The 25,000-nt window shown below is 46.5% G+C and overlaps 3 protein-coding genes across 7 annotated transcripts; all 3 read right to left on the bottom strand.

Annotated features, from left to right (window-relative positions):
- Nucleotides 1–707: 707 nt before the first annotated feature.
- nufip2 (nuclear FMR1 interacting protein 2) lies at nucleotides 708–8,712 on the bottom strand. Of its 3 annotated transcripts, none has more exons than XM_057054297.1 (4): nucleotides 8,352–8,712; nucleotides 5,494–7,107; nucleotides 5,150–5,182; nucleotides 708–4,799 (listed from the first exon to the last, which is right to left on the bottom strand). In XM_057054297.1, the coding sequence occupies exons 1-4, from the start codon at nucleotides 8,497–8,499 to the stop codon at nucleotides 4,747–4,749; spliced, it is 1,848 nt and encodes a 615-aa protein (XP_056910277.1). In that variant the 5' UTR covers nucleotides 8,500–8,712; the 3' UTR covers nucleotides 708–4,746. The 3 variants fall into 3 exon arrangements, with proteins under 3 accessions (XP_056910277.1, XP_056910278.1, XP_056910279.1); XM_057054298.1 differs by having other exon boundaries at nucleotides 8,167–8,504; XM_057054299.1 differs by having other exon boundaries at nucleotides 8,267–8,504.
- A 684-nt stretch (nucleotides 8,713–9,396) lies between these two features.
- glra4b (glycine receptor, alpha 4b) lies at nucleotides 9,397–16,876 on the bottom strand. Its single transcript, XM_057054302.1, has 10 exons — nucleotides 15,870–16,876; nucleotides 15,188–15,315; nucleotides 14,373–14,440; nucleotides 13,480–13,703; nucleotides 12,514–12,596; nucleotides 12,306–12,443; nucleotides 12,009–12,223; nucleotides 11,306–11,464; nucleotides 10,809–10,904; nucleotides 9,397–10,724 (listed from the first exon to the last, which is right to left on the bottom strand). Exons 1-10 carry the CDS (start codon nucleotides 15,926–15,928, stop codon nucleotides 10,446–10,448), a joined length of 1,449 nt encoding a protein of 482 aa, XP_056910282.1. The 5' UTR covers nucleotides 15,929–16,876; the 3' UTR covers nucleotides 9,397–10,445.
- Nucleotides 16,877–17,244: 368 nt separating this feature from the next.
- On the bottom strand, nucleotides 17,245–24,600 carry aifm1 (apoptosis inducing factor mitochondrion associated 1). Of its 3 annotated transcripts, none has more exons than XM_057054294.1 (18): nucleotides 24,351–24,600; nucleotides 23,116–23,249; nucleotides 22,887–23,004; nucleotides 22,769–22,792; nucleotides 22,358–22,468; nucleotides 21,077–21,204; nucleotides 20,876–21,006; nucleotides 20,593–20,683; nucleotides 20,424–20,508; nucleotides 20,271–20,347; nucleotides 19,918–20,026; nucleotides 19,723–19,830; nucleotides 19,541–19,629; nucleotides 19,312–19,452; nucleotides 19,024–19,166; nucleotides 18,027–18,151; nucleotides 17,765–17,955; nucleotides 17,245–17,666 (listed from the first exon to the last, which is right to left on the bottom strand). In XM_057054294.1, the coding sequence occupies exons 1-18, from the start codon at nucleotides 24,436–24,438 to the stop codon at nucleotides 17,595–17,597; spliced, it is 1,965 nt and encodes a 654-aa protein (XP_056910274.1). In that variant the 5' UTR covers nucleotides 24,439–24,600; the 3' UTR covers nucleotides 17,245–17,594. The 3 variants fall into 3 exon arrangements, with proteins under 3 accessions (XP_056910274.1, XP_056910275.1, XP_056910276.1); XM_057054295.1 differs by having other exon boundaries at nucleotides 22,769–22,789; XM_057054296.1 differs by lacking the exon at nucleotides 22,769–22,792.
- Between the last annotated feature and the right edge of the window lie 400 nt (nucleotides 24,601–25,000).

The raw sequence follows: 25,000 nt of genomic DNA, 5'->3' as shown, positions 1-25,000 counted from the left end.
AAAACGGTAGAGTTAATTATTCTAGTGCGGTAAGTTAATTCCGTGGTTTACCTTGTTTCTCGTGTGTTCCGAGGCTCATCACAATTCAGTAAATTCTGCAGTGATGAACAAACACAGATCAAACCTTTGAATGACCTGAGCCGACAGGCACCACTCATCAATCCCCATCTGGGACCAGTGAGGAACAGAGCAATCAAACACGGTTCCAGTTGTGAGGAAGAGGGAATTGTGGTGAAAATGTGCCACCTGCAGTGTGAACAGCTCCAACTACTCTGGGGTTTGCCAACGGGTCACCGACTGACATCAAATCAGGTGATGTAGTAATTTAGAAAAGTTTTGTGTTTGTAGTAAACTGTGGGTTCTTTTAATGGGGGAAGGGGATTAAACATTAAATAACAGGAACATTACTGGATGTTCAGGAACATTACAAGGCTTGGATTGTGGCCTTTATGTATGATTAAAATCCACCACAAGAGGGCGCCTTTTCCCAGAAAACAGCGCTGCAGCTCAATGATGGTTTTACTGGTCTCCATAACTGGTGTTTAACTGGGTTTTAACAGACGTTTTGATGTTTGTTTTTATACTCGTACCCAATATTCAGTGTGGCTTTAGAGAGGCTTAGTAGTGATTTTATAAAAGTTCAGTATTTCCATCTAAAAAAAAAAAAAATCCAAATATAAACTAATCAAGTAAGAAAACAGGCACCATTCAAGAAAATTTGACATTTTAATGGAAAATAAAATTGTGAACACTGGATTTTTTTTTTATTTATTGACTATTACATTGTTTGGAAATTGAGGGTTATTACCACCATGCTTTAAAAAAAAAAAAACAACAACATTGTAACATGATAATTTTGTTATAATCAAACGAAAATTAAATAATCAGTCCGCTGACTTAAAAAGCTAAATGTCAACCTGTAAGACATTTGAGAAGGAAATGCAACTGCCTCTTTTCACGGGGGTGGGGGGAGATGGAAACATGATGAACAGACCAGAAGAGGACAAGAAGAATGAATCACCAAGCACAAAGAGCCATTGGAGAGGAGAAACCAGTTAAGTGCTCCACATCAGCCTCACGGACACTTTGTTCAGTGTTGAATCCATAAGGGCGCCTCTCGTGGCACCAGAGAACTTTTTTTTAAAAAATTTTTATTTTTTTTAAACGCCCCCTGACGACAAGAGGTGAAGCTGGGACAGCGCTGAGATGGGGCAGACGTGGAGTCCGGCCTTTCCGTTACAGATGGCCGATTTCTGACGAGGAAGCGGCACTTTTCGGTACGTTAAGATTCCGCCCATCCGACGTCAGCAGGCACTCGAGACGTTCACCTGCTACAGTAGTGATTTCTCCAGACCTGGCTGCTTCTGACCCACTCCTCTTCCTCCTCCCTGCTCCCTGCTGGCACCCACTAGCTGGATATCTGAGTGTACCTTAGGCCAAAGCAGATTCAGACTGTTGAACCACCCCCCCCACACACACACACACACACACACACACACACGTGACCAGCTAAAAATAAAATATACATTAAGAAACAAATTTAAAGTCATCTGTATAAAATCTGCTGTAGACGACTTTATATATTAACACTGATGCTATTGGGGAACGTCTACATCAGCTTAGATTACGCAATCATCTAAAACTCCTCAAACATCTGACATCTCCATAGTCATTTACATGTATTCCTTTTAGTTTCATCCTGCTTGTGCATCTACGGATAAATTAGGTTATAACTCAAAGTTGCAAAAAAAGAACAAAAACCCAAAAACATAACATCGCATTGTTAAAACCTGTTAAAAAAACCACCAAATCAGAACGATCGGGCTGCTTCAGGCGTGAACTCGACCATGTTTGTTATCAGACACCCGATTCAGGCTTGATTTTGGCTTCAGGTTACACAATTCTACAGCACAAAGCCACAAGTTTAATAAAAAAAAAAAACAAAACAAAAAAACACACCCCACACACACACACACACACACGAATGCTCAGCGACTTCAGCTGCACCCATGAGACGTAGAGAAATGAGCTTTAGCTGTGAGCAAACATAGACAGCGTCGCAAAAACAAGGAAAAGAACCAAGACGATGGCACGGAGAGAATCTGAACGCCAACTTTAAACAATCAAACCTGCTGTGACTGTTTTCATACCCACACAGGCACCGAAGCAGAGCCATCAGCAGTAGGAGGGGGGGGGGGGGGGGGGGGCTTGCATAAAACAGGAAGAATTAGCTCTGCACGCATCCACACCACGAGGTCAGGCCTCACCTCACGCCCTGAAGGTCGCACCTGCACCCTTGAGGCGACGATGGGCTGAAGCCTCGAAAACTTCAAGTGATCAGGCTTTTGTCTCCACACACCCCCAAACGTCGCTGATTAACCAGCACGCCGCTCTCTCTCTTTATTTTATTTTATTTTTTTGGTTTGCAGGCTACAGTGCTATGTTATAGTTCTATATTTATAAATGCATATTCAACATGGCCTCATTATTTTTGCTTCAAGTGCTTCAAAACCGGGAGCCCGGAGGTTGGAGGCAGGATCCTCCTCTCGAGAAGACTAATCCGAAGGGTTCAAAGGGCCGAAACACTAAATAACATCACACACTCGTGTCGATCCCTCTGGGGGGAGGGGGGTTGTTCGTTTTTATACATTTTAACGTCTACGGCTGCATCATCGTTGGTGGAATATTTGGCATGTTCCGACTTTCTTCTCTTAAAATGACAGATTAAACGAAAGCTTAAAATGCTAATGGGAATATCTTCTCGCTCCCTCATCAGCCAAGCGGAGCCCTTCCATATTCAGCAGCGCGGCACTCATCCATCACGCGGCGCCGCCGCCGCCACGGGGAAAAAGCATTTCACAACGCCAGAGTGCCGGTTGAGATCAGACGCGGAATTCTGACGAGTCGAGGCAACTGGCTGCGACTCTGATTCCGCCTCTGCCTAATCAGAACGCGCGGGGAAGAAGTGTACTTAACACGGGCCGCTCCAGACTGGGCCGACCCGACAGAAATAGACCTTCGGCGCCGAGGAGAAACCAAGAGGTGCTTCAGTCTAAACACACAGGAGAGAAATCAGTGGACGCCGCCGATGGCCGCGGCGAGGATGTGCTTCGGGAAAGGTCAACTTAACGGGAAAACCACGGATGGCGGCACCTCCCACTTCCTTCTTGATATTACCCATGTTTGATCACATGACACGAGAGAATAACAGGGCTCCAATTCAACGGATCCAATCTGAGAACACTGCAGGGCAAGAAACGAGTCAACAGATTCATGGCTTTATCAACACTACCTGAGTTACATTTAGTTATTCTGCTCAACGTTTAGTCGGAAAAGTAACAGCCCAGAGCCACTCTTTCACGCCGCGCCTCGCGTCGGAGGAGGTCGCTCCCGCAATCCAAAGATAAAAGCAATTAGTTTACATAAAGTGCTATGAATCCACACGTTAACCAAATCATATGTTCCAGAGGACAGAGCAAACCAGGGCAGTTCCCTCGCTGAGACCACACCCGGCTTCAAAATGGGAATAAAAGGTTAATTACTAGCTGGGCAGGTAGCAGTTAGCATGGTTGGGCTTTTTTTATATACGTTTTCTCTTTCAAGAAAATAATTCACATCAAGTATTTGTGCAACAAACTGAAAACAGGTGAAACCTTGAACGGCCGGCGGCCGCGGTGGCGAGGGCGCGGCTGCGAACGGCCCGATGCCCACGCGCGCGGGATCGCACGCTGGTTTGCAAATGTTAAAAAAACAGAAAAGTCAACTCGTCTTCACGGTTTGGAGCCGTCCGTCGCAAGTGGCGGGAACAAACGCCGTGGTTAGAGTTGCCGTTGCCGCCTGGCGAGGAAGCGCCACCTCCGGCTCGCCCAGTTCCAGTTTCGGGGGGGGAAGCGAAGGCGGCGGGGCAGGTGAGTAAAAAAAGAGGTGAAACCTGAAGCAGCGAATGCTGCTCCCAGGACAGAATCTGGGCCCAGCGGCAGAGACCTGCCCTCTGCCGCTGGGCCCGGAACAAGTGCCGAAGATTATTGGTGGGAAACATCTTAAAACCACGCTGTTAAAAACCTGATCAAACGACGGGGCGGCGCAAACAAACCAGGAAAACAAAGCTAGCAAGTAACCGCGGGCTCCGATTAGCCATGAAGAAAAGTTTTAAGACAAGGTTCTCCCTTCCATCCCAACTAACGGAACCAAAACAGGAAGCCAATCATCTCAAGGCGTTCTCCGACCGTGTTCTTCTCTCCTCCGTGGTGACCTCCAGCTCCGGCGCTATAAAGTCGGTGTAAAGTTTCACGTCTACAGGGGACCGGTTCGACTGCGTGAGGGAAAACCCGACTGAGGCGTCCCGACGGAACGGCTGCGGAACGGCGAAGGCTTGAGATGCAATCCGGAACTTTCCTCCGCCGAACGTCCTCCGACGGAGCCGAGACGGGCCGGGTCCGCGGCTCCAAGGTAGCAGGAATCAGTCAGGTGTGTCAGAGAGGCACTGATCAACTCCTCCACAGTCCCATCGCTGCGTGTGTCCGTTTGTGTGTGTGTGTGTGTGTGTGTGTGTGTGTGTGTGTGTGTGTGTGTGTGTGGTGTGTGTGTGTGTGTGTGTGTGGTAATTCCACCCAGGATTCTAGTGAATCTCTGTCGCGCTCTTCAGTGTTTTCACAGTTGTCACGTCCCTTCCAACAGGATCTCATTTGGGAGGCAGAGGCGGCAGCACCCAGAGCAGGAGGAGGTTAGCACGGTCCCGGAACCACTTCACTGATTAGGTCCATCCAGGGTCTCGTGATAAAACACTACTCTTTTTGGATCTGCAGCACAGGAAGGAGAAGCCATGGTTACGTCAAGGCTAACGGCACGACAACGAGCTGCACAGCAGACAGACCCGCCAATGAACGGGTCAAAGGTCACGCATCCGTCTGTCAGCACCCAAACACAGGTGAACCACATCGAATGGCTGCTAAATGCGACTTTATGCGCCATGGTTACATCAGCAGCACAGAAACCGGCGCTCAGGCGGCGGATGCTTCGCTAACGGCGGGAAATCGGGACCGAACGCGTGCCGACGAGGACGCAGAGCGGCAGAGCTTTACACGACTACAGCGGGCGAGTCGGGCGATTCACCGGCTGGTTCTGGACACAAGCGGCGGCGGCCGTTTACCTTGTTTTTGCAGGTTGAAAATGAATTCCATTTCTGTGGAGGGAAAAAGGAATATCGTCAGGAATCAAAGCATTGCACAGAATTCCTCGGCTACGTCACAAAGTTGGGAATAATCTTTACCGCGTCTGCTGGGAGTTGATGAGGAACACCAGTCTTGGACTGAGACCTCGACCTCCTGCCCCCCCTCGACCTCCTCACCCCACCCCCCCCACCACTCCTCTCACAGTTACAGTTTCAGGGCTCAATCATTGATTCTTAAAACATTCCTTCACAAGAAAAACTTTCATATTGAGGAGTAAAATCTCAAGGAACACACACACACCCCACACACACACACACTTTACCTTTAGTGTGATAAGCCACAGCAGCTTTAATATCAAAACAACTCCAGCTACACGTCCTGCCACAGTCTTTAGACGATCCAAAGAGCAGCGTGCTCAGGGGGGGCTGTGCAGGTTTAACCCGGCTCTCTCTGCCCCCGCTGGATCCAGCAGAACCCGAACCTTTGCCCTCCGCTTTAGTCTTTAGTTGAAGTCTCTTGTGCTCCTCCTCGGTCGGGTCGCGAGCAGGAGAACAAGCGTTAGACGCGGGACAAGTCCTTTTGTCCAGGTCCTGGACTAGCGTGCCGGGCTCCAGGAAGGACGGGGCGGCGTCGAAGCAGGGCCGGGCCGCCGCGGGTCTGTCGCTCTGAGGCGCGGCCAAGGCAGACTTGTCCTCCGCGGGCAGCTCGCCGCCTCCTTCGGGTCCCAGGTTGGGCTCGTTGATGAAGGAAAGCCCCCACTGGTTCTGGAAGATGTCTCCCAGGACTTTCTGATTTGTCTGAGCAGCGGCCGAGCTGAGGTGACACCCACTGGGGAGCACGGGTTGCATATTTAAAGGGTAAATTAACAGAGTACACTTCTTTAGCTCGTGCGCGTCGCCGTCCACGGGGCTGCTTGCAGAGCTACAGTTGATTTCCAAAGGAGACGCTACATTCTCGCCACTGGGGGGCGGCGGCGGTGGAATACTACTAGCAGCAGGGGCGAAGAAGGTACCCACTGGACAGCCGTTCCCATTTCCAGGAACGGGGCCGTTGGTAAAGCTAGCTGAGGTGATCGTTTTCACAGCGGACATGGGGACCTGCGACAGTCTGACAGGGGGAGGCGGCGTCTCGCCTCCGCCGCCGCCGCCTTGAGCTACTTTGAGGTTTTCCTTTACTTTACTTGCATAACTGATTTTGGGAACAATCTTAGCACTGCTGTTGTCCACAGGAAATACTGGAGGGGGCTTAAACAAAGTCCACGAGTCCTCTTTAGAGGGCGAGGAGAGTTTGGATTTGTGCCTTTCGTCGGTCCTTTTGCCAAAAGTGCCGACCGTTTTGCCATCAGTGTTTTTCCTCTGAGATTCAGCAACTAACGTCTCCGTCCGCCGACCGGCCGACTGTGCGTCTTTATGAGCGGCTCGAAAGCCTTCAAGTCTGGAATTAAGTCCCTTTTCGATCGTGTCTAGTTTAAAAGCCTCGTGTTCCTGGGTAGTGTTGTGTTGCTGCATGTCCTTCTCCTTTTCTCTTGTCAGATGTTCACCGTTCCTGGGGTTGTTGCATCTGGCCTTGCGCTTCTTTGGAGTAGTATATCCACCTTCAGAGCCGCTGCCGTCATTGTCCTTGCTGGAGTAGCCATTTGTGATTAAGCCACAGTTTATAACGCCGTTCTGAAGCAGAAACAGGTCCCTTTTGTCCAAGGTTTGGCCCTCGTGATTATTTAATTCCAGGGTCTTTTCCTTGTCATGTTTGAGGTCCATGTTCTTTTTATGTTCCAGTCCTTTGCTGCTCACCTTTGGAACAGCCGTGTAGAGCTTTTGTGAGGACTTCTGCTTCACGTGCCTGTTACCATTGCTGTTGGGAGGATGGGACATATCCACAGCATCAGACACTCGCGGGCTCTTCCCTCCCTCTTCCTCGCTGTTTATGTACTCATTGCCTATAAAAGGGGGGAAACAAATCAGTTTACCAACATGCATGTTAAAAGGTGTTGCCTGAGCAAATCGCTGCTTATAGTTTTGCATCCAACTCCATCCAGAACTAGTCTGCAGGCTACAACCTCAGTCACTGTGGCTCCGGTTCCAACCGTTTTCACCAGTGAACTGTCGGATCGAGCCCAAATTGTTTCAAATGCAAGTGCAATGTACAGAAGCACGGCCACGTCGACACTTATGGCACCCTTACTGGCTGAGGGGGCACCACAAATAGCCATGAGTATCCATGGCACAGAGGCATGAGAAGTGCTGTGTCAACGTGGGGTTTCCCGTTAAATGGAGCCGTCCCTCATGTCCAGGAGCACCTGCAGACACCCTGGCCCCCCCTCACCCGTCCAACTATTGCCTTTATCCGTCAACAAAGGCCGTGATTAGGGCGCAAAGCGTGTCTTCATCAAGGGACCGATCGAGTTTGCGTGTGATTTGACGTTGAACAACATGCAACAGGCCTGTCAAACGATGCTAGCGGCAGCTAACGTCAACTAGCCAGCGCCCCGTTGGAGATGAACCCATCGTCGCACCGGGAGACGCTTGTAACGAAATATAGCCGCGTTTAGCCGGCGACACGGGGCAAATAACGTAAGGACGTGTCAGTGCGGCGTGTGTCTTGGATGGGCAATCGTTCCGAGCTCGGCATGGTAGCATTAGCTCGTCGATATTGTAACATGGCCGACAGGAAATGGCAGCTCAGAACATTCCAGTGGAGCCGGCTCGCTTTCCTAAACTGGACACAAGAAACGAGCCGCACAGGACCGAGGCTGGGGACCGGAGGAGTCCCACCTAACCAACATTACCCGACGAACGCGCTGTCAAATAATGTAGCCGCATTTGTTTAGAGCCGGTCGTGAAGCCGGCACACAAGGTCAATCCCCGACATGTCAAACCACCAGCAGCGACTACTGTCACGCAACGTCAGCTACTTATCAAACTAGCTCCCTAAAAGGTGGGTTTACGCTCCAGCCTTAGTCAACATGTGGCATCGCCTTGACGATTCCTTTACTCACCCTCGCCGATTGCCTTAAAACGCCACGTTTAAAGGCGCGACGATACAGCTGGACTGAACTAGCGCCTGGCATGTTAAGTCTCCAAACAGGGTAAAGTTACCAGTAGTTAGCTAATGCTAGTCGGCTCGTTGACATTAGCTGGGGAAGGCTAGCGAGCGTTAGCGCAGCATTTCGGACGGGCCGACCTGTTTTCTTCGTCTGCGTTTCCTGGTGGTGGCACTGGAAGTGGCTCTGATCATGTTTCACGCACGCCGTGTGCCGGGTCGAGCTTCTGTCCCCTCCGTGGTGCGGATAGTGTCTGTCTTGAGCCCGATCTTTGGGCTGCTCCTCCATTGAGGTGGAGAATGTCGGACTGGCTGAGGACGGGACGGTCCAATCACTACCAGTGTGAAACGGAAGCTATTTGAAGCCCGTGGAAACGTCACCGGCGACCCTCTGAAAATGACTTTCTCCGCGGTCTCCGCCACTAAAGTCCCCGTCCGAGACCACCGCTCGGCGGGCTCATTTTGCAGGGCTCTTTAGTTCACAAGTGGGGATGTTAAAGCTTTTGCTGTTCTGGACATGTTTTCGGGAGAGGAAATAACGGGGTGGGGTCGTAAACTCAAATCATATGACCGGAGGTGCTGCCACGTCTCCAGCCACTGGACACTGGTCCAGGTCCGGGGGGGGGACTGGCTCTGCAGGAGCCAGCTCGGAACCGACCCGGTGCACGCTGTCCAACATCATGGTTGGAATTTTGCAAGCTGTGTCGTTTGTTATACTTTATTTTCCCGCTGTCCTGCATAAATCACCAGAGAAACTGGATTTTCCTGGCGCCTTTTAAACCGTTTTGTGTGACGATAAATAAGGCAGATTATATTGTTTTGGTTTTAAACGATTCCGTTTTCTTCTACCCCGCTTTCAAATTGTTCTTCATCTTGGAATGTCATTCTTAATAAAACACTAAAGTGTCCTGTTTCACACTATTTGCCTGCAGAAGCCCAAAAGGCCTTTGATAATGTTCACTAATTTTTCAGGGGATTTACACACGTAAATATTGTGTAACTAACAATTTGCAGAATGAGTATGTCCCAAACCCCAGAATTTAACTATAAAACGCTGTGCAGTGCATTAAAAGGCCTGCAGCAAAGTTTGGCTAAAAAGGGCAGTTGAAACAGCGCCCTCTCGTGGCGCCTTTTAGCACCTTCAGCTTTCTTTGCAACACAACTCGTAAAATATAGAAAGTGGACGTTATAATGGCAGTGAAAGAATAAATTGCAAGGATTACACAGGTTGAAGACCTTTCCAGTCAAAGCATTCACATATAAACAAATTTCAACCTTTCTCACACATCTTTGATCTTCCTTCCCCGACACAGAACTACATTTGACCCCCTTTGTGGCAGATTTAAGGATCATCTATAGTTACTGTGCGAATCCTTCTCCGTTGAAGTGCTTGTGTTACACCTTGTATCGATGGAAAATATACCCTTACATTTGATTACATGGATTTTTTCAGTAACACATATCAGCAGGTTGTATTTTGTGTTTTCTGGCTAAATTTATCGTGACGAGAGGCTGAAACTCTACAATTAAACAGCATCTTGACTTCTTTTTAATATATAAACAGTCGTGTATAGAACAGAAACCTCTTTGCAGGACCACCAGGTACCCAACCTGCTGCGGGTCCGAGTTTGATTTTGTCTGATTTAACATATTTGAGTCTTTATCATGAATTCCGTTGTGTTTGCTTGTGAATTTGACCCTCAAATTATTCCCTTGTGTGTAGTGTAAATATAAAAGTTGTGTCCATTATTCATAATGAGACAATTATTAATTATGAATGCATTTTTCACTGTTCTTCTTCTAGTGTGAGAGTCATCGTTGTACTCTTTAATAGTGAATAAAAATAATGGTACTGGTCTGAACATTTCAACATTTTAGACTATAAATTATTCAGGCTGAATATTCTAAATTTTGAAGGAAACAAAATAAAGTATTTAAAATAGTACTGATGTTTCCATCCAGGTCTGGAAGCTGTCTGACTTCAACCTCCACTGCAACATTGATAATGATCATTTTAAAAGCCGATATTCTGTACGATAAACACAAATGTATTAACTGCACGTACACAAATCCCTCCCAAAGGTGCGACCTGTGACCTCGAACATTTCACGCCCTCATGTAGACACTGTGGCTGGAAAAAGTTCTCCTCACTAATCAGCTTCGGTTGCTCAACAACCTCCTGTAATGCTTCGAGTGAGGACAGGACCCACAGTATCTGAAGTCCCCCCCCCAGCCTCAGTGCTGTCCCAACGTGGACAGGAGGTCCTCGTGTCGCAGGACTTTATATGTCAGCCAGTAGAGGACGTTGAAGACCAGGAAGCTCATCGGGAAAACGGCTCGGGAAATGGTGTCGATCCTTTTGGCCCGCTCCACGAAGCGCCTGCGTATGTCGTAGAAGCCCAAACCGGGAGGCAGGTCGGCGAACACGGGTGTTGCGTCCATCTCCGCTGCGTTTCCCGACAGCGTGAGTCCCAGACTTTGGAGGAGCAGACCCTGCTGTGCCAGCTCTTCCTCCTGAAAGAAGCAGACGAGTCAGAATAAATGTGCACAGATCTGCTGCTTGCTCCCGGTTGAACCCGGGGAGGCGAGGACACGCACCCTGGCGCAGACGCTGCACTGCTGGGCTATGTTCCCCTGAGAAGCGCTGTTGCTCGGCACGTTGTTCCCCTTCACCTTGCCGTCGCCGCTCCCCTGCTAACGGAGAAAGAGAAACATGGTTGTGGAGTCGTCAGACGTCGCGTTTAGCAGCCAACAACTACGCCTGCGTCACGTGTTTCCTGCGGCGTGACCAGAAACGTGTGGTCAGTGTTGGATGAAACCCTTTAAACAGTCACAGTTCCTTACCGAGTCCAAAAGAAAACCCCAGAAAGGCTTCAGCAGGAGCTTCGTTCAGATGATATTTCATATTTAAATGTGCTACTTTTGCTTCTCCTCATGAGGCAGCAACCAAGAGGGCTCAAGGTGATCACAGCTAATCACAGGTCACTTCCTGTCTGCGGTGCAATCAGCGGCTAAAGGGATGGAGCTCATGTCGGAGCGCTGTGAATAGCAGGGGACAGTCGCCCCAGGGGCTGGGGAGGTGGGCGCCCACTCACAGCTCTCTGCCGCTGCTGCTCCTTCAGCTTCCTTCTCATTCGGAAGAACTCCTTGTGCTGGCGGGAAACAAAGTTAACGGCCGCGTACTCCAGCAGCGCGGCGAAGACGAAAAGCAGGCAGACGGCCATCCAGATGTCGATGGCCTTCACGTAGGACACCTGCGAGTCCAGGAAAAGCTCAGCAGTGAAATCAGAACGTTACCACGATGTTCTGGTAAAGGAAAACACAGTCTGATCTAATTAGGTTTTTTTCCTCGACTGGACTGTGAATTAGTCAGTGAACCCTTAAAATGAGGACCTCAGGATGAGAACTGGCTCATTTGTTAGACGGAGATCAGTGATGTGTTGCAGCGCGACCTCAGAAAAGGCTTTATTAAAATGATAACATCATTCCTAAAGCAAAGTTGGACCTACAAAGGGGAGCTAATGGGCCGACAACATTAGGTATCAACTGTAATTTAGGTTTTGTCTCTGTTGTAAAAGTTTACAGTTCCATTACTTTTGAAATTTCCTCAAAAGTCAACGAAGGCACTGAAGAATTCCGGCCAGATAAATCAACCATATAAAGGCTGTGATTTAACGTGAGACTAAGATGTCCCCCTGATGTGCCACTGATGTCCCCCTGATGTCCCCCTGTGTCTCATTGCATTGTTTAACGTGAATGTTCCTCTCTGAAAGGTTCCAGTGTGAGCTGTCCGACGACCTTTGGCAGGGAGGCCCTGGATCCAGAGCTCTGTGTTGTCATGGTGAGCACGGTTGTGATCCCCAGGCCCACTCTGGCGGGAGCTGCGTCCATGTTGATCCAGAAGGACACCCAGGACAGGATGACAGTGAGAAGGCTGGGAATGTACATCTGGATCAGGTAGTAACCCATCTGACGTTCCAGGTAGAATTTGACCTCAATGCAGGTGAATTTACCTACAACGCACGGAGGGGAGGGTCAAAGTTAGCCAGAGGTGTGGGTCCAGGAGGCTGACCGCTCTCCTGTCGTGACCTCTACCTGTGTTGTAGTGCTTGGTGCAGTAGCCGAGGCCTTTCTCCTCTTTCAGCACAAACTGAGGGAGCATCAGGTCGTCTGCCACCTGCACCGCTCCGACATCCAGCCACTCAAAAATCAGATCATTCATGGTGTAACCAACTAGGAGACAGAGACGTCGTGAAGCCAAAGCCACAACACGCACCGAGTCCCGACAAAAAGACAAACTCACAGCTCTCCAGCTGCATGGTGCATGTCTGGCTGTCCATGGGGAAGTTTTTCAGATCCATGGGGCAGGAGAGAATGAGCGTGAGCCTTTAAAGAGAGAGACGCCGTCACTGTCAGGAAAATACTGGTGAAAAGTGAAAAGATGGCAGCCTCACGAGCCGTCCCCCTGAAATTCTTATGTGCCAGCGCATCAACTTGACAAAACAACTCCTGTTAACATCCGCCATCACAGTAATATCCATACGCTGGGTTTTGAATTTTAAGACAACGTGACATCTTTATTCTTGCTCAAGTTCAACTTTCTGGTATTTTTCTGCTGGGGACAAGGCCCCGCAATCTTAAAAAATAGGAGAGCGCCCCCCCCCCACACACACACGCACACACAAGTCATCAAAACATTCTATCAGAGAGGATATTCCACGCTTGGATGGTGCTCCATTTCCAAAGTCACAATATCGCATTGCTCCCATCAAGCTAGAGGGGAGACAGCTTGACACACAAATGAGCAACATAAGATACGGAGAACCAACAGCTGTAATTCACTGATGTCCAGTGGTAAACCACCTGGGGGGGGGGGGTGCTCAGTGTCTGCTGATCGTGGTTGAAGGAAGCTTTCAGAGAATATTGACGACTCCTATGTTTTAAAGAATTGATAATAGCGTCCAGTGAGGCTACTCCTTCATTTTAATGACTTTTCTGTCACGCTACAGTTCACAGCTTTAGTGCCACTCTACTGACCCGATTCTCCTTTAGCCTGCAGTTATTATTTAACATGAACTTGCTCTCTCAGTGGGTGTTGGACAATCCAGTGACAACTGAGCTGAACTGAGCTGAAACAAACATGTTGCTCATATATTTAGATGCTCAGAGATGACACGTGCAGCCAGAAGTGGAAACGTGGGAAAGAGACCTCCAGATACGTCTGCTTTCATCATTTAAACAAAACCAAAAAAAAAAAAAGCACCATCACCTGATGCTGTAGAGGACGTTTCCGTTCTGGAATATCCGAAGCAGCTTGTTGTCCGTCGTGACCTCGTGAAAGTTGGCTCCCTTTTCATTTGCAAAGAACAGGTCGGGTTTCCAAATGGAGTCCAACATGGAGGGGTCGAGGTCCAGAGAGTCATCTGGATACTCCTTGTACGCCAGTCGAGGGTCGTTCCACTGTTGCCGCAGAAATACATTGAGCCTGTAGTCCTGCATAGACGAGTCACATTCTTATAGAGGCTCATGTGAAGCCATGTGGTCATATTAATATTTGACACCCATGTCAGAAATATTTAATGACTACAAGTGGTCATTTCGGATAAGATTTGGTGGCCCCACACAGTTGGAATTTGGAAAATTCTGGACTCTATTCAAAGAAAAATGACTCTGTCTGGAGATTCATAGCTGGGGTTCTGTAATAAACCAAGAAAATGTTTATAACTGTCATCCTAATCTAAATTTAGACATCAGGAACTCTGGTGGGAAGGGAAATACAAACAAATGCTGTTGAAACGCAACAGTGAAACTGCTCCTTTAGTTAAATCCCAACCTCGGGTCAGTCGAAGGCACCAAATGAATGTTGCTATTACTCGGAGCTAAAAGCGTTAGCATGCATCCCTAAACTGGGGAATATTGTTCTGTCCTTGATGAAAAAGGCTCATTGGTGTTTTGAAATTGGCTGTCATGCACATTGATTTCACTAGATTTACTTCTGGGAATTCCAAAATGTGGATATTAATTTTGTCAGATTCCATTCAGCTTTATTTATATAGCGTCTATAAACCCCCCTCCCCTGGCCCATATGTGGGATGATAAAGGCAGACGTTTAACTGCTGAACGCATTCAAGGGCGGATTTTAAAGAAACAAGAGAATCTCACCATGGTTGTTTCTGTGATGGAGCCAAAGCTGTTGATGAAGATGTTACAGGTGACGTTAACAGGAGGACCTGGGAGAAGCAGACGGCCATCAGTCAGGCTGCTTTTCATAGATACGGCTGCTGCTGATACTGATGAGACCACATGAGGTTCTGAAGGCAGCGTGTTCTCAGAAGATCACATCTGCCTGTTCACCATAAAGTTGACTCCACTGCGTAAACAGAACCTAACCAGCAGGAAACTCTGCTGTCACTCCCATTAGTGTGGTCCATCTGTCCACCAGTGAAACTTTAAATATTTCAGTTGCAATAATTTATTGATTTTTTTACATTAGGAGTTACATTAGTGTGTGTGTATATATAGATAACCAGCTGGGATTTACCCAGCATGCATTTGACAGGGATGTAGAGTAAGTCTGAAATATATATGAAACGTGACCCCGGAGACTGAAGGGGAAGTGTCAGAGGGAATCTTCTGGCCTCACTCATGAGTAACGGGCCCACAGGGGTGACATGTGATGATAACTGCTCATCTCTGAAGAGGAAAACTGGAATCTGAAGGAAAAGTCTGTGTGCAAATATCATAACCCAGGGCTGTGGGTCAGCAGGGGAGAGTAACAACACATGACACAAAAGAAGGAGAACGGGAACGACAGAGTCGGTGTAAAAGGATCAGAGGCGGCTCGCTGAGCACACGCCAGCGGTTCCTGTTAATTCACCGCACACGATTGTCTCACACCTGTGCTAATGAGAGTGTGTGTGTGTGTGTGGGGGGCTGTTTCCCACCCCACCCCACAAGCTGCACCGTGTGTTAGATACCTTTGAAGTTGGGTCGGATGCGAGCGTCGTAGCCAGATGTGCGTCCCATCAGTTTGTCCAGAAAATCAGACGGCGAGGGCGGTTTGGGCGCCCTGCTGGAGGGCTTCATCTCCTTACAGAGCGCAGGCCTGCAAGTGACGGGACTAACATGGCTACATGTGCTGCTGCTTTATTCTCATTTTAATATTTAATCTCAGCTGCAAATGGGTCAGATCTACTTTATCAGGAGGAGCATATACCACCGTCGTACTACTGCAGTCCTATGTTCACGTGCAGTTTTCATGCGGTCACGGAGCAAACGCTCTCTTGAATTGTAAGTTTTTGTGAAATTTAGCTGGCACGATGCCACGTGATTTGATTTCTTGCAGGTCTTCCGGCTGCCTCAATTTTCCCAACTTTCCCCCCTAATGCATAAATAATTAGAGGTTTCCCCTGGAATTTAATACAGCTGCTGTTGCCTTAACAGCAACCATGTTGTATGATTGAAATGATTTCATCATTTCAATGAAAACTTCCCTGTTAGATATAAATGAAAGTGTAGCGTCAAGCTCCACACATGCTGCCCAAAAGCAGACGAGCAGAAAGCTCAGGTATAAACCTCAGTGCATGGATCATATTAAAGGAACTTTGAACCAAAGAGAATTATGCAGTAAACTTTACTTGGTCTCGCGCTGCCTCTTACCTGACTTGCAGGAAAACCACGGGTAGAGTCCAGAGCACACAGAAGACGTGCGACGGCATTCTCGGATAAAAACGGCAGATATTTGAGCACTGAAGGAAAGTGGCAGAAAAAGAAAGATGCGGAGAAGTTGCCTGTTTGTGCCAGGCTACGTCCTCAGCTCAGCATCCCTCCCCTCTCTGCAGGTGTAAAATCCAGGAAGCTGCTGCTGTATTATTCAGAATCCTGTGGTCCCCCCCCCAACCCCCACCCCTCCTTCTGCCCCGTGTGTGTGTGTGGATGACTTCAAGCTTCATCTCTTTTTTTTCCTTCTGTCCATATGTACATTCAAGGAATTGCTGCAAGAATATTTAAAGGGACAGGAGCGTTTACAAAGTGGGGTGGTCACAACTGCCCCACGGGAAAAAATACCCAAGATTCAAAGACGACACGCACAATAATCCCGGCAAAAGTAAATAATCATTTAAATGTGTGAATATTTCTCTGGTACAAATCCACATCCCTGCAGATTGGCACAACTTGCCAGTGAATAACATAACTTCCCAGATTTAAATAGGCTTCTTTCTTTTAAAAGAGGCACCAATATTCTTCATGTTAACTAAGGAATCTGTTATTTTAAGCGCGTTAAAGTCGTGTCAGCAAATACCTCATCCAGTCAAATGAAGCCAGAAGGATCCCGTTAAGAGCACACACATCCTCACATTCATTTTTTAAAGCATCGTGCCTGGCGGCCCCACAGTTCGATCGTTAGCCGAGTGCTCAAACATTTGGAGTCCAGCTTCCGTCCTCAAATTGTGATCTAAATGTGGCAGAGCTCGTGTTTGTTCCTCCACACAGAGAGGGAGAGGCATTTCAGCCATTTACTCATGTAAAATTAATGTCAACGGAGGCGATGGAACGTTACAGCTGCACGTGTTTAGCTCACACTTGAGAGACCGCGGTGCCCTTTGCTCCAGAGCCCACAGTGTCAAACAGGATAAGAAATGAGTGAGAACGCGAGACATGGGTGCCGTCTTAATAAAAGACGCCCACGGTAGGGGGGAAAGAAAGGCAATGTTTCTGCATGCTTGAACATCTTCACCCCGGGACAAGACAAGTAGGTCAGTCTTTACTTTATAGGCGTTTTTATTAAAAGGCACACTGGCCCTAATTAATAAGACATACAAACTGTACTCGTCAGGTTCCCTTTACGCAGCCCGGATTGAGCCAATCTGGCTGTTAACGAGCGCTTTGAGACATTCGCCATCAGTTCATGTAAATCATGACTCCGATGGATTTATGAAGTGTGACGGCTTCAGGACGGATGAGCTCAGCCTCACAATGTCGCAGCTGAAGGTCAGTTTCTGGGTCATTATCCCACTCGAAAGAACGGGATCACTCCGATTTAAAAACTGTTTTTATTGCGGCTTCTCTCACCAGCACCGGCGCTGCTCGCACAGAGAACAGACGTGGTTCGTGCTTAACGGTTTTTGGGCTTGTTGGGGGTGGACAATCACATAAAACATGAGCGTACGGGTTTGTTGAAGGAGAAGCGGTAAACGCTCCTGAATAGAAAAGAAACAAAGAGGTGAAGCTCATAGAAATTCCATATATGAAAATATTTCCACAACGCGACATAATTTACAATTCATTCTCCCAGTTTTTCTAGTATGATGCATTTTTCTTTGCCGTTTTTCTGCGGCAAAGTTCGATTTCAACGTGAGGCTCCTCCGTCCATCCGCCTCCATCCTAATCCTCATGGATGTTAAACAGCTTGGCTACTTCATTCAGATCCGCGTGTTCCTCTCCATCTTTAATGATCTGCACGTAGCACAATTCAAAATAAAGATATAAATAAAACAGAATTGGCATTTCCTTCCTCATAGAAATTCAAAGCATGAAAAAAAAGGTGTCCGTACCTTCCTCGCAATGGGCATCCTGTTGAAGACGTTCCACAGGATGATGCCCACCACCACTTTGTCTCTCAGGTAGAAGATGACTCCTTTTCCATAGTCATCCTTTTGTTTCTCGGGAGCGGGGGCGGGCGATGATGACGGCTCTGTGCTCACAGCCGTCTCCTCCGTCTCACTTTCTGAGCGGATCCCAGTCCCTACGACACAGTCCACGAGTAAGAAAATGTGACTGATGTTCGGAGTCGAGCATCCATGGGGAACGACCTACCTGACTTCTCTGTAGCTGCCTTAGGTGTATCTTTCTCAGTGGCTTTGGCAAATACTCCCACTGTTGGTAGGCTGCTGTCAACGATCCCTATCGCCTCGTAACCTACGTCTGGTCCCAGGTCACTCCTAGGCACACAAAAAAGAGATCAAGTCTTTAAATAGCACAAACTGGACCTTTGAGGTCATGCACCTCTAAACTTTTAAGTGTCATAACAGCCTCCAAACACGGGGTGTTTGTGTGTGGTTCCCATCTACGGGAGTGCACACAAACACACAGGCCTGGGCAATTATTAAAAATTAAGCTGAGAACTTCGGTGACGAGCACGTGGGCCTGCTGCGACCGGATGGGCTTCAAGCTGGCTGACGACCCTAAATGATGTCACTGACAAATAACCTGCTGTGGTCATTCAGCCCAGAGAATCCGTACGCTTTGCGTGGGCACAGTGCAGAAGCATCCAGGCCTGTGGTTCAGCCGTTGACATGGTAACATGTTAAACTGGGAGCAGCGGTAACAGAATAAAATCAAGCAATCTGGAGGCATAATTTACAAAATAAATGTCCATATATGCTGAAAGGTATTAGTGTGTTCAAACTGTTTAAATTTTAGCCTTCCACAGTCAATTTGAGTGACTATATGCATATTTGGTAACAGTTTTTGTATTTATTATGTTCTGAATTAAATCAGAATATGTGTATTTATGATAAACTCAGTAAAACCTCCTGTCCTATGATCATGACTGAAGTCAGAGTAGTATCCAGGGCGATTCAAGCATTCAAGTGAAATCTGAGAGGATTAAATCTGAGTCATGTGGACAAATACACATGCAGCCTCAGTGCTTATTTAAATGTAGTCAAAGAAACCAGTGTGGCTCTAGTTTTCTCATACAGCCCCCTTCGTTTTTGTTCATAAGGTTCTTGTAGCTTGGAGCTACCAGTCAAATTACTTTGGATCCAATACCGCTGCTCACTTGAGCCTATGCAAAAAAGGCACCACTCACCAGAACATAGATTGATGCCAGTAGGGTTTGTTGGCTCCTGTCATGTTTTCCCCTGCTAGTCTTCCGCTCACAACGGCGTGATCGTGGTGCTCCACCCGTCGACGACCCAGCCTGATGTCGTAGAAACACGCAGCATCTCCAGCCTAAGCACAGGAAAAAAAACATGAGTGATTGACCTTTCCAATCCAATGACGGCCCGACATCACCTGATGGGACCAGGCCTGTGTGATTGGCTCACTAGCACAGGCATTCAGTTAAACAAGAAAAATGTTAAATACACAAACTTACCACCCAAATATTGGATCTGGCCTGCAGCTCTGCATTGACTCTATAACCACCAAAGTCTGGGTCGACCTCCAGACCCGCTGATTTAGCCAGATCAATGTTGGGCTCCAAGCCAACAGCTGCAACAATATGATCTGTTCTGACCTACAGGGCAAAAATATATAAATAAATAAAAATCACCGAACAACTGGTTTCCTGAGCTACACAGAAAGCAAAAGCTAACTGGACGTACTTTTCGGCCATCTTTCAGCTGGATTTCTAACTTGTCGTCTTTGAACGTCACCGATTTAACCAAGGCTTCTGTGATCACTTTAACACCCTCTAAAACCAAAGAAAGACAATTTCATGAAGAAAATTTGGTCATAAAAATGGAGAAATTCAGGCATGCTAAAATGACAAGTCATGAACATTCACCTCTCTTGACTTTTTCTGTTGTCCAGTTACTCAGATACTCAGGTAAGACTTTCCCCATGTTGCCCTTCTCTGGGTACATCTGCACCACCTCCAGCCCCGACTCATTGGCTTTGGGACAGAGCCAGAGGAGAATAAATTCAGCAGCAGATGCATAAAAAGGATCATTCTAGTCAACAACAGTACTGCAACTCTTACATCTCCTGCCGAGTGCACAGGCCAGTTCACTGCCCAGGAAGCCTCCCCCAATGATTGTGATGGACTCGATGTTGCGGGAGACTTTATCCAGTGACTTGAAATCCTCGATCTGTGGGGGAGAGCATAATTTCATATTTGCTTTTGCAGCTGTATGCCTTAAAAGTTTTATATCAATGGGTACCGCTATCAAGTTCATAAGACAGCTTCCGAATAATATTGTATGTATTTTAAATAGAAATTATTCCAAATTAGTGGGTGAGTGTGCTGTAATTGTAGTTACACCACACATGTAACGAAAGGCCGGAGGCTCCCAGAGAAACTGGTCTGTCGCCCCCTTGTGGCTAAAAACTGACCTTGCGGAACAAAGTTGTCCTTGACTTCACGTCCTCTGCAGCTCTGTCAATCACCTGTAAATTTCTTGGCACTCCACCTACAGAGAAACGCTGGCATAAGTTTCTACTACGTTAAAAAAATAATTGATTGCAAAACATTTTTTTTTTTTTTACCTGTGGCAATCAGGCACTTGTCATATGAAATCTCAGTATCATCATCAAGTTTGACTTTGTTTCCCCTTACATCCATATGCACCACCTGTGTGACGGGAATTGGTCATGACAATAGGCAGCACAGTCAAACGTTCAAACTGGTTTTACTCCAGATTTATAACTGTGAGACCTTTTTGCCGGTGAGAACAGCCACTCCTCCATTTTCTGCACTGTCCAATTCTTCTGCGCTAATGTAGAACGATGCTGGCTGAAAGTAGATACTGTCAAACAAATAAGATAAATGTATAAAATTCATTGCACTGTATATATATTAACTTTTGTATTACTAGCAATGTGTAAACTGATTTATTTTATGAAATAGGATTAAGTACTAATCATATTTACAGATAACTGGGGCCTCTGCAGCTATTTTCAGGGTGCTAAAAGTACTTATTTAAGCGGAAAAAGTTCACCTTCTTTCTTTTCCATTCCACTGTTTAAAACGCAGAGTTTCCGTCACACTGGGGTCGTCAGAAAACCACAGTTCCTTAGAAAGAGGCGGCCTCATATAAGGAAGGTCTGGCTCATCAGTCACTATTAACACCTGACGGATAGGAAAAGATATTAACACAATGTCAGGCCCAAATGTTTGAACAAGGATTAAAACTACTGACCCGAGCGCCAGGGTCTCTGGCTCGAATGGAGCGGGCAGCAGCAAACGAGGCGGTGCCCCCACCGATAAGGAGGTATGGAGTGTGTGAGGGGAGCTTGTGAGGAACAGCCACAGACTCTGCTGCTCCTCCTGGAGTTTGCATGAATGAGGGTCAAGCATGACAGAGAGAAACAGCAAAAAAGAGAGGACAGACATGTCAAAGGTGGGAATTTGGATGCTTATACAGACCTACAGGGAGAAAATACAGCTGAAAGTGTGAGGAAATGTTGTTTTTAACGATGAGAGACAGTAGCCACGATTATCACAGGAGCAGAATCCAAAGGATAGAAAGAGAAGCTGTGATGACAAATCCTGCCACGGACAGAATAGATGGTGTTGAGCTTCACTGTTAACATTATCACATTGGTCTTGTGCTCCCCCACGTCCCTGCAGCAGTCCAGGTTTAATTATAGTCTTAATATCTCCTCCCATGCACTGGCCCGGGTGAGTGCTGGGGATGGGTCTGTAAGGTCAGCCCGGGGCGACGCTGCAGTCGCTAATGGTTGTGGTTCAAATTTTAAGGTTTAACATTAACCTCATGTTTACTATTGCTGATCCCTAGTCACCCTACAATCAAACTGGAACCGTACTCTGCTGAGCTGGAATTTTACTCTGCTGACTCAGGTCAAACATAAGGAGTCAACTCATCCTAATGCTTCAGTTAGACGACAGCTTCCTGTTCTCCAAGCTAACCCTCCTTAACCACAGGAGGAGCTTCAATGTAAGTCATAACAAGTAACATCTGGATGGGTTAATATTCACTTCTTAGTGGGCTCAAGACCACCAGCTCAATGCAGCTTTACCAGCAAACATTACAAAAACAATGTCATGATTTGAACGTGTTTCATTCATTATTCAAGCATGATGACACAGCAGCCAACGTATTTGTGGATTCTACGGCTCTATTCCCAGCTGAAAGTAGCCCTGGACGTATAGAACAGGATAATTCTGAGACTGGGGACACAAACCAAATGAAATGGAACACGCTAATGATACACGCACCAGTAAGCACAAGATAAACAAACACAGGGAACACGAGGTCAAAGTTCATGTTAGATACTTTTCACCACTTGAATACGAACAGCACACTGTAATAAAGACAAACAAAAGTCTATTTTTACCAGTTTTGCAGCCCTGTTTTACCATGTATAAGCACACAATGTCCCATCTTTGAGCTTTGATTTTATTGCTTTCTAGTACATGCTAAAGCTACCATGCAGAGGAATGCAAATATGCAGGTAACCTGGAGCAGGTTCGGCTGTTTCACTGGGGGCCACTGGTGCTTCAGAGTCAGGGGTGGCAGGACTCGGCTCTCCTACTGCAGGTTCTGCTTGTGGTTCCGTTTCAGGGGCAGCTGGGGGAAGAAAACAATGTAATTATTAAACTATTTAGACTTCATCTATTCAGGAAGAGCAATCAATGTCATCGTTAACTGTTTTTTGTCTCAAATGTTGACGTGACAACAAATGATAGAAAATGGTTCAAAGTGTTTTACCAAACAATATTTCAGTACTGGTTGCATTTAGACAGTGAAAAATAAATAATGTTCACAATTTTTCTATAAATGATCTTTCTTTTTGGTCATTCCATTATAGTTCATGAGTTCATAGATTGAGATAAAAATGAGGTTTCTCTTAAAAATAATATTACTTACCCTTCGTTTCAGTAGCTTCTACTGCTAAAAAATAAAAAGTAGTAAAAAATAATGAATTGTTAGCCTAACTGTAGAAAATATTGCCATGACTACATGTGATTTTAAAAAAGAAACTCACCTTGAGGCTCCGGATGTAGGAGTGTGGCTTCTTTTGCAGCAGCTTTCTGTGGCCTTGATGCAATTTCATTTATACGGTCCTGATATCTTTCCTTGTCTTCCTTTAGAGTCCGGTACACCTGGAAAAGCAAAACAAGGTAGTAAATCTCATCGGCTGCAGTCAAACCCAAAATACAGATGATGTACTTCACCATAAAAAGGAAATTCTCTGAGTGTTTCAGCTTGCTTACATATATTCCAGCACCGATGAATGTCGTCCCAACCATAGCAAAGTACAGCAGGTTCTCTCTTCCTCCTCCCCCCGTCGGCCCCGTGGACATGTGCGCCGCAGGCTCACGCACTGGGATTCTGGCATTATTTAACCCTAAAAGGAGAAACAACAACCTTTTCCTGACAATGTTATGATAAAATGCACACTGTTGTTTTTTTTAATTATTATCTACTTCCATCAAAGATTCCTTCAAATGTATTCTGCTCAAACTTTGCAGATTACTGTTTAGTTATTGCTAATTAACTGGGCAAAGTCATCTACCTTGAAGCTATAGAATGTTTTCTCTTGATAGTCCTATCAAACATTGATAAACATCAATACCGTGTGCAAAGACAGTATTATTGACATACTTTGGAATCCAGTTTATTGTACATTAATGGCTGCGTATCTTTGCTATTGCCAGAGTTTTAGTTAAGCTCTCTTATCCTCCATGAACGTGACATTTCCTCGGTCCTCACTTCTGCAGAATGTCTGGTCCGTAGTTCCAGCACCAGTGCTTTATTTGATTGTTTATGACACTGATATGGTGTGCACGTTGGCATCATATTTACAACTTTGGACCAAACTGCACAGCCTCTGGTGCAAGTTGAAACAATCCAGCCGCCTTGAAGCAACATGCATTCTGCAGAACCCCTAGAAAGGATGACGCACGCATACAGGCGATTAGTTATTACTATAGATAACCATATAATCATTTGATTTGCCCACTAAATGGACTTGAAATCAGCAGGACCTTACAATGGCTTCGGTTTCAGACTCAAATTTGAGTGCTTTCTTGGCAAAATAAGTCTCAAAGACCCGTGATCTGATAAGTCGCCATTATGGCAGCCCCAAGGTTTACACAACATGCTTTAACGCAGTAAAGTGCACAGGCTTGCCAAAATGTGAAATGGCAGCAGCAGCAGCTGTCGTTCATTGAGTCTTACTTTCTGACACACTGCGGGAAAGACAGAGTTAATTATTTCACGAATCAAATTAGCCAGCTAGTTACGAATGTCATTCATTCTGCGCGTTGCCCCTTGCTAATCCAAGTTAGCAAGGTTAAAATTAGCTTTGCAGCCGTCCAAGGAATGTCACGATAACGATGTGTAGGCTATAGAAAGTGTGCAAACTTTGCAGCAAGAGCAGGCGTGCGTGTCTGAATCGGGATCGTAAATCGGCGGCAAGTTGCTGTGACATTAACTTAAAACTTACCTGTTCTTCTCGCGTTCTGCCGACACACAGTTGACGAGGCTCTGGCGAGTGGGGCAAGCCTTCTCCACACTGATCTACATTTCAGCATCGTGGCTCAATTCCAATGCGACGGCTCCAAGATCCCAAGCCGATTTTCCCCACACAAGAGCACAAGCTAGTTAACGGGGAAATCCTGCAACCAGCTGACAACTAGCAGACAGCGCCGCGCTACGCACCAAGGCCAGAGACAGGTCACACGTTTCAGGGGCATTATGGGTAATTGTAGAGATTCAAAACAAATAAAGATTAGTAAAAAAAATCGTCGCCGGCTGAAAAAAAAGATGGCGCCGCCCTTTAAGCCCCGGCGTGTTTCTTATTTTCAAGAGTCTTTGGTAATTACGGTTCTTCTCGAAATAATACTGCTGCTCTCCACCGTTAACTTATTCTAATTAAGTGATATTGCGTTGTCTTGATGATTGAAGAGCTACAATTTTAAAACTGGACAAAGACAAAACACACGTCACGAATAAACAAATTTATGAGGCACGTCCCCCAGAACAGCAGTGAGAAATAATAGCTTGATGCAATGTAAATGCAGATTGTGGATGTATTTTTATAAAATGTGAAACAAAAAAAAAAAACAAGCCAATGTAACCATTTTCCTGAATCAT

This window comes from Takifugu flavidus, chromosome 14, assembly GCF_003711565.1.
Source record: "Takifugu flavidus isolate HTHZ2018 chromosome 14, ASM371156v2, whole genome shotgun sequence".
NCBI lineage: Eukaryota > Metazoa > Chordata > Actinopteri > Tetraodontiformes > Tetraodontidae > Takifugu > Takifugu flavidus.
The sequence above is the reverse complement of the archived record's forward strand: the minus strand, read 5'-3'. Positions and strand labels throughout refer to the sequence as shown.